Source organism: Myotis davidii, unplaced genomic scaffold (genome assembly GCF_000327345.1).
Source record: "Myotis davidii unplaced genomic scaffold, ASM32734v1 scaffold1815, whole genome shotgun sequence".
NCBI lineage: Eukaryota > Metazoa > Chordata > Mammalia > Chiroptera > Vespertilionidae > Myotis > Myotis davidii.
In genome coordinates, this window is record NW_006286478.1 from 377,776 (window position 1) to 390,463 (window position 12,688).

At 37.6% G+C, this 12,688-nt stretch overlaps 1 protein-coding gene across 1 annotated transcript in view; it reads left to right on the forward strand.

Annotated features, from left to right (window-relative positions):
• ZMPSTE24 (zinc metallopeptidase STE24) overlaps positions 1–12,688 on the forward strand; it is a 32,795-nt gene that overhangs the window by 11,047 nt on the left and 9,060 nt on the right. The window contains exons 4-7 of the mRNA XM_006757974.1: positions 444–560; positions 1,153–1,305; positions 2,616–2,757; positions 8,380–8,564. Coding sequence (XP_006758037.1) covers positions 444–560; positions 1,153–1,305; positions 2,616–2,757; positions 8,380–8,564 — 597 coding nt within the window. The remainder of the gene's footprint in view (positions 1–443; positions 561–1,152; positions 1,306–2,615; positions 2,758–8,379; positions 8,565–12,688) is intronic.

A 12,688-nucleotide genomic window follows, 5' to 3' on the forward strand; every position in this document is an offset into this window, starting at 1 on the left:
TTTGTTGGTAGTTTCTTTGCAGTGCAGAAGCTCTTTATTTTGATGTAGTCCCATTTGTTGATTTTTCTCCTTAGTTTCCATTGTCCTAGGAGATGTATTGGTAAAGATAGTGCTATGGCATATGTCTGATATTTTGCTGCCTATGGGATTTCCAAATCTTTCAACTGTTTATATGCCTTTAGGTAACTTCATACAGTGCCTGTGTAAGAAAAGAGGAATTGTTTTGGGTTTTTTTTGCCTCCTTCTCTAAGAAGTAAACTTTGAAGGTATAGATGATGTTTCAGACCTTGTATTAGCCATAGAATCAGACACATTGCTTGAGATCTAGTAGGTACTCAGCAATTGCTTATCAATTTGTTCACTGAGAATTCATTTTAAGAATGAATTAATATTACACTATAAAAACTGCCATGTTTTGTGTTTTTTTTCCTTCTTGTCTTTAGATCACTCAGTCTTTGGTGTTTCTGCTGATGGCTACACTTTTTAGTGCATTGACTGGTTTGCCATGGAGTCTTTATAATACTTTTGTGATAGAAGAAAAACATGGTTTCAATCAACAGGTATAATAGAAAATGCAAGTGTTCTCTCTTAAATGTGAAGACCTTTTGTGCTCATGATTTGCTGTTGTAGAGCATGAATTAGTTGAGAAAAAAGGGAACTGCATGTGGCAAAGATTGTAGTTTAAAGTCTTGCCATAAGCTCTTCTAGCACTCTAATGTCTAATGCCTTTCAGCTGACATTTAAATGAGTTTATTTTAAACTGTAGAATGTAAGACATTTAGTTATTGTCTTGGGTTATCTAGTGTCATATAATATAGTGTTACTGCCTTTTTTTTTTTAATATTTTATTGATTTTCTACAGAGAGAAAGGGAGAGGGACAAAGAACTAGAACATCGATGAGAGAGAAACATCAATTCAGCTGCCCCCCGCACACTCCCCACCGGGGATGCGCCCGCAACCAAGGCACATGCCCTTGACCGAGATCGAACCCGGGACCCTCCAGTCCACTGGTCGACGCTCCATCCACTGGGCCAAACCAGTCAGGGCTGCCTTTTAATTTTTAAATTTACTTTAATAATGTATCCTTTATATTCATTAATTAGTTATTTAGTAGCAGTTTCTCAGTTTCTTGTGATGTTTTCTTTTTTCAGACTCTGGGGTTCTTCATGAAAGATGCAATCAAAAAATTTATTGTGACTCAGTGCATTTTATTGCCTGTGTCTTCACTTCTACTTTACATTATTAAAATTGGGGGTGACTATTTTTTTATTTACGCCTGGCTGTTCACATTAGCTGTTTCTCTGGTGAGTAAAATTTTTGTTTCATGTTTTTTACAAATTTCCTTAGTGGTGTAATTATGGTATAGTCTTCATTAGCATGTAAACAGTTATTAAGGAGCAGATAAAATACATATAAGTGCTCATAAATTCCCCTGTTGGTTTCTGCTTTGGGTTATAAAAATAGGAGAATTGACTCTGACAGATTTTCTTCTCCTTATGTTGACTTTTACAGATCCTAGAAGCTAGTTGTTACTTTTAATGATCCAGTTGTCAGGCAATTTTGGGCTATGCATTTATGAGTTGCCACCAGAATGGATGACACACTTTGGTAATTTAATGACTCTTGACTGAGCTCCGTTGCCTAAAAATCAAGGCTGTTTTGAAGAAAATAGATTGAAGAGGGACAAGAAGAAAGCATAAATGTACCTGGTTTTTCTTTGCTTTCTTCCTCTGCTTTTTCATTCCTCCTTTCTCCCTTTTCCTTCTCTCCCTTCTCCCTTCTATGTTCCTTCCTCCCTCCTTTCCCCCTGTTCTCCCTACCTTCTCCTTCTGCTCTTCTCCCCATTACTTCTCTCCTCTCTTCCTTCTCCCTCCCTTTTTCTCTCATCCCCCTTCATTTTCCTTCATTCACATCTTCTTTTCCTCTTCTCCTTCCCACATTCTAAACTGTTTCACAACACAAACACTACAACACAATGAAAATTGTCTGTTGACAGCCCCTAGAAAATATCATCTGTCATCTCTTAACTACACCAATGAGCAGGTTTATTTTAGTCTGAATTAGCGTGATGCTCATTACTTCACTTCCCACTGGTGGGATCAACATTAGAAAATGGGCACTAGTTGGATTTACAAATATCTGTTGAATGGCAAACGAAGTGAGAGGAAATGCTTCCAAAATACTTAAAGAAATGCTGTTTCAACCAAGTGTACAGTTGTGAACTGTAGGTAATTTTAGCTGACCAACGAAATAAGACAGCACACAGTCAGGTGCCAGTAATTTTTTTTAGCAAAGACTTCAGATCTGTCATGGTTACTTTAAAAGGCAGCATTCCAACTTCTTATGGGCTTATGAAATTCCCAAGATAGTTTTGAATGGACCATTTGACTTTTCAGTTATTACCACTTTGAGACTATTCATATTGATTTAATTCATCAAACAGATTGATGAATTTGGTATAATTTGGGACTGGGAATACCAGAACAAATACTAGTAGATAAGGTCCCTGCTCTCAAGGTTAGGATCACATAATTGTTTCAATGTAATTGAATCTGTATAATGAGTAGTTTTTTTAAGAACATGTTCATAGGTTGTTCTGACATTTACTTTTCAGGTGCTTGTCACAATCTATGCTGATTATATTGCCCCTTTATTTGACAAATTCACACCGCTACCTGAGGGAAAGCTTAAACAAGAAATTGAAATAATGGCAAAGAGTATTGACTTTCCATTGACTAAGGTGTATGTTGTTGAAGGTAAGGCTACTGGGGGTAAGAAGATTTCGTTTGAGTGGTTTATTTGAGAACTTTATTCTTAAAACTTTAATAAATGAACAAATCGGTTTGTTTAAAATTTTGTTATCTAAAGGTTAAGATTTTACATTTTGACGTTTTAAGATTTATAGGAATTGATGATATAGTCCAGGGATAGAAACTGGTGGCTTGGTGTCAAATCCCATTCTTGCCTGAAGCTGTGTTTGGTTGGCTTTACAATATTGTTTTTAATTTTGGGCCAAGGCCTTTGTCACTCCCTTTAATAGCATGCATATTAGACTGACTTATGGACTTTGTTACCTGCCTGGCACCTAGTAATTAAGTAGGACTGTTGTATAGTCATTCCATTTAGCACTAGTTTTAGGCTCATAAAGCCATTGTTACTGGCTTTGTCTCCTTCAACAAAACTTCTAGTGTTCTGGAAGACTCTGATTGTGAAAACCTGCAAATTACCAAAAACTGTAATTTGGGTAGAGGTAAGTTATCTAGGAGCTTACATAAGACTACTAAAAGCTCAAGGAAGTTTACAGAGATGTCAATTAAAACTGTTGTGTGGTACCATGACTTTCAGAATCTTTACATTAAAATCCATGTAAATGAACAAGGCTGGTTTTGCCTCTGTTACTTACCAGCTGTGGAATCTTGGACAGATCACTTTACCACTCTGGCTTTCAGTTTTGCTTCCTCTAAACCACGGTTTGGCAAACATTTTCTGTAATGCCATAGATAATAAGTATTTTAGGCTTTGCAGGCGTATGTTCTTTGTTGAAGCTATTCAACTATGCCATTATAGTGCCAAACAGCATAGATTATACATAAATATGAGCATGGCTGTGTTCTATAAAACTTTATGTATAAAAATAAGTAGCAGATTAGATTGAGCCTGCAAGCCATAGTTTGTCCATCCATCATTTAAACTAAAAAATCACCAATGAGAAGCAGTTATATTAGATGAATGAATAGAAACAGAATTACGTAATTTCGGGGCCAGGTGAGAACAGAGATGGTCACAACTGGAATGAATGAATTATCAGCAATTAGGAGAGTATAGAAATCTCAGATATTTGGTAGCTTCTGAGGTTAAATAGGTCAACTAAAGGTACAATTGGAACATTTCCATGGGGAAATGATAGGAGAATAAGCCGATTCATATTACTTCTTTAGCCTCTGAGAATCACTCCTCTTCGTTAACATTAACAGTAGCACACTAATTGGTACAGTACAACAGTTTCTCAGGGTCTTTACTAATCAGATAACATGAAATCACAGCTGATGATATGACAGTAGAGATACTTACATATGTGATATATGATTTTAGATAAAATAGTCAGGCAAGGCTTTATGTAGGTTTATAATATAAGCTGAGAGTTTATAGAAAATCAAGATTTGAGTAGGTGGAGGGGTAGAATTTCAGAGGGTAGGCTGAGGAGTTAATAGTCTTCGTTGAATCCTAGCTCTGTCACAGTTACCTGTATGACTGGGCAACTTAACTTTGCTAAACAGACGTTTTCTCATTGGTAATGTAAGCTTTTATTGTTGTTAAGAATGGTAACAGTCCTCAAAAATATTTTGAATGAGTGAATGTTGTTACTAACAATAACAACACATTACAGATTTGTAAATTAATAGGAATGTAATAGTGAGAAGCCAAGAAAATATCAGAGAGCAAGTGCTATGCAGAGAATTAACCAGTGTGATGTGATGAAGAATGACTGAGTAGATACTTTAGAGCAGTGGTTCTCAACCTTCTGGCCCTCATGTTGTGACCCAACCATAAAATTATTTGCGTTGCTACTTCATAACTGTAATGTTGCTACTGTTATGAATCATACTGTAAATATCTGATATGCAGGATGGTCTTAGGCGACCCCTGTGAAAGGGTCATTCAACCGCCAAAGGGGTCGCGACCCACAGGTTGAGAACCGCTGCTTTAGCGGGTCATCAGGCAAGACCTCACTGAGCAAATGAATGTAAGCTGAGACCTGAAGAAAGGAGCCGTGCATGCTGAAATCAATAGAACGACCTTCCAGAGCTTTGAATCATGAAGACACAGAAAAAGTCCAATGTGGCTGCCACTTAGCAGGAGTGTTAGGACATGAAATCTGAGACAGGCAAGATTCAGACCACGAGGGCCTTTGTAAATCAGGGGAAGGAGCTTGGGTTTTATTTTAACTTCAAGGGGAAAAGCCATTGAAGGTTTTAGGCAGGAAAGTGACATGGTCTGGTTCGTATTTTTAAAATATCTTGGTTTGCTATGGAGAATAGATTGTAGGGGCGGCAGGGGTAGAAGCAGGGAGAGCCGTTAGGAGGAGGTTCTAGTAATCCAGGTAGGGGAGAGTAGTAGCTTAGACTAGGGCAGTAGTGATTGAAGGAGAGAAGTGGTTGCACTGGGGATGTGTTCTGGAGGTGGAGTTGATGGGACTATACTAATAGATTATATGGAAAAGATTATGGGAGAAGGGGAGACATCAAGGATGATAACCTAGATTTTTAGCCTGAGCAATTGGATAAATGATAGTTTACTGATATTGGAAAAACTGGGGAATAGCAGGTTTATGCGAATTTATGTTGGATGTGCTGTATATTGAGATATCTGTTGAACATTGAATTAGAATTCTGCAGGCAATAGTTAGTGGCAAACAGGTAGTAGAAACCAACTGGCTAATGTAAGCAGAAAATAGTTGCTTTTTGAAACACTATTTGATAGCTTACAGAATCACCAGGAAATTAAGTTTACCAAGCTTAGAAGATGGGCTGTTCCATAGGGAGATGGGGAACTCAGAATTTCACTGCAGACCAGTCTGGGAGGGCACTGCTGTTGCCTCCTTCTGTTGGATTCAGCAGTTTGCACCCCTAACAGCCCTGCCACTAGCACCTACAGAATTAGTTCCTCACTGCCCTGCTTCTAGTGCTAACTATCCAGAGTCCCCAGTGGGTGCATTTGATTGACTGAGCCAAGGCACAGGGCTAGCTGTCAGGAATGCTGGGGAAGCAAATATGTGTCTTTTTGTATTTCTTAAATGAGAAGCAGTCTCTCACAAGTTTTACATGGTTTGAATTCCCTTAACTCTGAACAGAGATTCCAGTCCTGGGCAGGGAAGATGCCACACATAAGAATATAAGCAACAAATATGCACTATAGACATTCATGGGGAGATGTAGAGATAGCAAATAGCTGGGTGTATGAGTTTGGCATTCTAGGGAGAGGCCAGGGCCAGCAATATTGACAGGGAAGATCTGGCACATAGGTGTGTTTAATGCCACGGATAAGGACGTTTAGAGAAGAGAGTGGGGCTCAGGCCAGAGTCAGCAGGAGAGGAAGAGCCAGCATCGGACACAGAGGAGAGACCATTGAGATAGGAAGGAAAAGAGGAGAAAATGCTGTTTCTTTTTAAGTAGGAAAAGAAAGTGTTTCAAGGAGGGAGTGGTCAACTGCAGATGCTGCTGAGAGGTTGATTAAGATCATAAACAAAAATGATACAGATGGCAGTGCCTTGCATTTGCATAGAACATTTTGATTTTTCGAGTTCTCAAATACATTGCCTCACACCTCAAGTGGCATCATTAATCCATTTAGTAAACGAGCACTATTGAATATATACTACGTGCCAGGCACAGAAATACAAAAAGCTTATGGTCTAATGCAGGGACTCTTAAACCTTAGTGAGAACTGTATAAGAATTCCCTGGAGAGTTCGTTAAAAGATAAATTGCTGGCCTCCATTCCCAGAGGTCTGACCTCACAGGTGTTTCTGGTGTTTGCTTTCTAACAAGCGCCTGTGGTGATTTTGGTGGAGATGTTCCTTGGGCCATACTTTGAGACACTTGGACCAGTGGGAGATATTAAGATGTTAATTTTATTTTATTTATATGCCTACAATCTGCCTGCTTCTGTAAATAACTTCAGGCACCATCTAAGAAATATTTTTAAATAAATTTTTTAAAAAAACAAGACAGAAATGAAAAGTATAAGACCTCAGTTTGATACACGGCTTTCCAGACCCTATATTACTAGCAAAATTGGACCACATATTTGGCAATTAAACAAAAACTGAAAAATAAATAAGTAAATGCCACTATTTATCAAAGCCTACTGTATTCTAAACATAATTGTCAAATGTACTGCTATATATATAGAATATACTATATTCTAAATATACTAATAAACATGCTTTACATTAGAAATATGAGTAGATAAAAACTCACATTTCTGTCCGGCCAGCGTGGCTCAGTGGTTGAGCATTGTCCCACGAACCAGGAGGTTACCGGTTCGATTCCCTGTCACGGCACATGCCCCGGTGGCAGGCTCAGTCCTAGTAGGAGGTGTGCAAGAGGCAGCCGATCAGTGGTTCTCTCTCATCAATGTTCCTATCTGTCCCTCTCTCTTCCTCTTTGAAATCAATAAAAAAATATTTTTTAATTCACATTTCTGTGAGAGATCTAAAATTCTCAAGAGAAACAAATATTTTGTTATTACTTTTTAAAAGTATGTAAATAATAATAGTTTATATGGATCAGGCAGTATACTAATTGATTTACTTAGAATTTCTCATGTAATCCTTACCCTAATCCAATGACATAGATATTGGCTTGCATCATAAACAGGTAAATAAAGCTTGAAGAAATTTAAGAAAGTTTCTTACTCCACAGCTAATACATGGCAGATCCAAGATTTGAGCCCAAAGTCTGCTCGTAATTATTAAATTCACTGCACATTATAGAACATTTAGAAAATAAAAATACATAAATAAAGAAAATAAAAAGTAATTATAGTTTGTTCAGCTACTGTTAGCCACTGTTAAAAATTTAGGTATTTTTCCCCAGTGTTTTAAAAAATAGCTTTAATTATTTTCTGAATATAGAAGTGTGTATACTTACAAGCCTTGGAAAATAGACAAGGGGAACAAAAATCCATAGTTCTAGAAGCCAGTGATAAATACTTCAGTGGGTTTTTTTAATACTTCAGTATTTTGATATATTTCTTAATAGGCTTTTGTTTATACTTTTCTATTTACATGTATATTTTTTTCATGACAATAATGGAACCTTAGGTACATAAAGTTTTAATCCTCATTATATTGGTGAAACTTTTTCCTATCTTGTTAACATTCTTCAAAAGTATAATTTTGGTCCTAACTGGTTTGGCTCAGTGGATAGAGCGTCGGCCTGCGGACTGAAGGGTCCCAGGTTTGATTCCAGTCAAGGGCATGTACCTTGGTTGCGGGCATATCCCCAGTAGGCGGTGTGCAGGTGGCAGCTGATCGATGTTTCTCTCTCATCAATGTTTCTAACTCTAGTATAATGTTGCCATCTCATAGCTTTACAATAATTTAATCGTTTTGCTGCTGCTGGATATTTAAGTTTTCCTTACTTGCTTATTGCTCTACAATAAGCACACATGATGAGCACACATCTCTGTTGGCAAGACTACAGGTAAACAGACACTCTGCACTGCTGGTGGTGATTTATGTTGATACAGTTTCTTCAGGTATTAAACCATTTGAAAATGTTAATGTCCTTTCCAGTAATTCAATTTCTAGGAGTCTCTCCAAAGGACCCCAGACTTTTTAATTATTTTCCGTGCTTTGAACTGTCTTTTCCTTAGGATCTAAACGCTCTGCCCACAGCAATGCTTATTTTTATGGCTTCTTCAAGAACAAGCGAATAGTTTTGTTTGACACTCTACTAGAAGAGTATTCTGTACTAAACAAAGACATCCGGGAGGAGTCTGGCATGGAACCCCGCAATGATGGAGAAGGGGACAGTGAAGAAATAAAAGCTAAAGTTAAAGTGAGTTCTTCTTTTCCTAAGAGACTGGTTTAGTTTTTATAAACAGTTTCTGTGACGACTCTAGGTATCATCCACTTTTCTGTAAGTGTTGAATTCAGGGAGACTGTCAAATACAAACACCATGGCCCCTTTATAATTCTGGTATTTGGGAGAGATCCTCACTATTATACATGCTGACGACCTTGCAAACTTTTGCAGAATGTACACATTAAAATTAGAAGCATAAGATAGGAAAATTCTTATGATTATAAGCTATCTTTAAAACAGGGGCTTTATCTCTATTCCTGATATGTTTATGATCAAAGAAATCCCACAGGCAGGATAAAGAGGAGATAGACATCTCATTTTTAGTTTCATTGAGACAATAATTATAGGCTCTGGCAACGGAGAGACTTGGTTCTGTCATTTAGTAGCTGTGTGTCCTTGGGTACATTATGTAATTTGGTCAGTTTTCTTTTGTTTATTTAACAAATATTTATGAAATGTATACTCCGTGCTAAGATATTTTGCTTGGCACTTGGAATACAAACTTAAAGAGGCAAACCCTTGCTCTCAAGGAACTTATACAATCACAGTACAACATAGTAATTGCCACAGTGAAGCTATGTATACTGGATGCAGTGAGAACACAAGAAAAGGCATTTCTTAAGTCTGACCTGAGAGTCTGAGGAAGCTTTTTCTGAGTCCTTTCCTGGATGAGGTCAGCTGATGCTGACTAGCGAAGTCTAAAGTGCTAAGACTAATGGGGGAAGGGGAGAGACAATGATAAGAAACGATACAAATGTAATCAGAAGTAGTCACCAGTATTTGTAGGTATGATGTTCTGTTGGCTTTGGTGTCATTCAGAGATGATTTTGAATCTGTGTAATGCTGGGCAAGTATGTTAAGCTTTCTAAATTGTTGGGGTGTTTTTTTTTAATATATATGTTTTTATTTATTTCAGAGAGGAAGGGAAAGTGAGAGAGAGATAGAAACATCAATGATGAGAGAGAATCACTGATCAGCTACCTCCTGCATGCCCCACACTAGGGATCAAACCCGCAACCCAGGCGTGTGCCCTGACCGGGAATTGAACTGTGACCTCCTGGTTCATAGGTTGACGCTCAACTGCCGGCCAGGCAAATCATTGGTTTCTTAACTAAAAGATGATGCTACTGGGGTTTCTCACTTCAGCATTGTTGACATTTGGGCCAGATAATATTTAGTTATGGGAGGATGTCTTGTGTATCATAGGATGTTTAACAGAATTCCTGGCCTCTCTCCACTAGATGCCAGCATCAGCACCACTACCACCGCCTTGCCACCCCAACAGATGTGACTACCAAAAACGTCTCTAGACATTGCCTGATATCTGTGGGGGTGGGGGCTGGCAGGGCAAGATCACTCTGAGTTGAGAGATACTGGGCTAAAGATGTCTACCTTTTAGGGTCATGAAGATTAAATGAAATAATATACAGGGTGGGTCAAAGGTAGGTTTACAGTTGTGAGTATGCAAAACTCAGAATTTATTCTTGTATTATTGTTTATTAATTATTGTATTACTTTCTATACAAACAACTGTAAACCCACTTTTGCCCCACCCTATATTAGAAATACCTTTAGTTCATTTTATATCGTCTACATACCAGAAAATAATTACTATCATTCAGGCATCTGCTTTGACTTAAAAAGATGGTCTAGTAAAATGCCTAGCCTGTTATAAATATGTAGATGGAACAAAATTCTGTGAAGGGATTAAATAGCATTGGGAGAAGCTTAACTCATTTGATTGTATTTATTTTTTAAGTGTGGTTATCCCACTTGTTAGGATTTTGGAATAAAGATCACTGTGGTCTGACCAAGGGTCATAGGATTTTAAGCCAGGGAGAGATCTTAAGGTCATCTTGTAGTTAGGAAAACTGGAGTCCAGAAAGGCTAACCCAGTGACAACACTGAGGAGTCATTCAAATTCAGCAAAGCAACCTACTAAGAGGTATCCACATACAGGGTGGATTGCATTATAGCCAAAGCTAGACATAGGTAGTGATTCACTAACTTTAAGCAATGTAATGAAATTAGATCTTTAATATCTATGAGAACAGTACTCTTTGGCTTAAAGTTTTAAAAAGATTGGTTAGTCCTTTGAAGCATATTGAATGGAATTTGAATTATTTTCTGGCTTCTTAAAGAGCCTGCTTTATTTCATTGATAACTACAGATATTTTAGCATCTATGTATAAGTTACAAGATGAAGATATATTAGACATAGCCCTACCCTAAAGAACCTATAGTGAAGAAGACTAGATATGTACACAAATAGCCCATACTTTAAGGCAAAGTGTGGTAAATATCCTAAGTAGCCGAAGTAGTGTGGCTTTTAGTAGTGTGGCTTTTAGTTAATGCAGATTCTAATGATCAGACAGATTTCTTAAAAGAGAATATTTGAACTAGACAGGATTTGACTTGAGGATGGGCCTCTTCACATTGAAGACATGAAATTAATAAAGCTAAAGAGACCAAAAACAACAACAACTGACTATACAGTGGCTATTCTGAGACTGATGATTGAATGGATTCTCTGAGAATGAGATGAAAACATAGGCCAGGACCAGTTTGTAAAATACTCCTTCTTGAAGACATCAAGTGGTTGTGTCCAATGGCCTGAAAAGTTTAGATTGACTTGAGTATAGAGGCCAAATCTTGTTTTAGGAAGATAAAAATTTCGTGGCAGCATATAGGAGAGAGCAAAGACAAGCATGAGACAATGAGGGCCTGCACCAGAGTGAGAGGTCAGAATAAGTGGGAGAGTAACAATAAAAGATGGATTTAAAGTACTTGCTGATTGCTGTTATGTGGAGTGAAGGAGAAGGTCAAAGATGGACTCAACATTCATTAACTGTAGTGCTTTCCAGTGTATGTCCCACTGGTGAGGTGATTTTAAGTAGTATATCATTGTGAGTTTGAGTAGCTATATTTACTACTGTATATTAGGAAAAAGAAAACTAGCATATTATGATTTCATGAATATTGTCATTTAGGATGAGGCTCAGTTTTAAAAAGTGAGTTGGGTTAGTGGCTCAGTGTTGGGCATCGACCTATGAACCAGGAGATCTCAGTTCGATTTCTAGGCAAGGCACTGCTCAGGTTGTGGGATCCCCAGTGTGGGGCATGCAGGACGCAGCTGATCAATGATTCTCTCTCATCATTGATATTTCTATCTCTCCCTCTCCTTTCCTCTCTGAAATCAATAAAAAAATATTTTTTAAAAAGTGAATTGGCCGAAACCGGTTTGGCTGAGTGGATAGAGCGTCGGTCTGCAGACTGAGGGGTCCCAGGTTCGATTCCGGAGAAGGGCATGTACCCCAGTGGGGGATGTGTAGGAGGCAGCTGATCGATGTTTCTCTCTCATCGATGTTTCTAATTCTCTATCTCTCTCCCTTCCTCTCTGTAAAAAATCAATAAAATATATTTTTTTAAAAAGTGAATTGGTTTAAAGAAAGACATTAAGTAAATAACACAGAGAGTACACAGATGTGGCCGAAGTTTAGAAAACAGTGATTTATGCAGCACCTGCTACTGAGCACCTAGTAAGTACAGTACAGTGGGGGATGCAAAGGTGGTTTTAAGTCTGGATAATGTAGAGAAGATGAATCGTTTGATTTTTAACAAGTTTAAGGAAGAACATTCAAGCTGTTTGAAATCCCTCCTCTTAGAGATAACTGCTCTGAACTTTTTGAATGTCTATATTGGCTATTAACATTTTAAAAGCTGTCTAGGAAACTTACTCTCTGGAATTTTACCCTTCAGGGGACAAATAGAACACATAATTGGAACAACCTGTGTCAAAAGCAGTTTAAATAAAAGGAAAATTAAAACTACATAAAACTGAACAGAAAAGCTGCCCTTTTATAGAAGAAAACAAGTATTTCCGCTGCACGTGGTAGGGTTAGGTGAAAGTCTCCCTATCTGTTAAGTATAATAGAAATGGCACAGGCTTCTCAGATGTGGGTTTGGATTTTACCCACTGTTTATTAGCAAGATATCTTAAGCAAGACATTTATTTATTTATTTATTTATTTATATATTTATTTAATCTTTATTCTTGAAAGTAATATAGATGTACCTTTTTTTCCCCCTCGATTTTT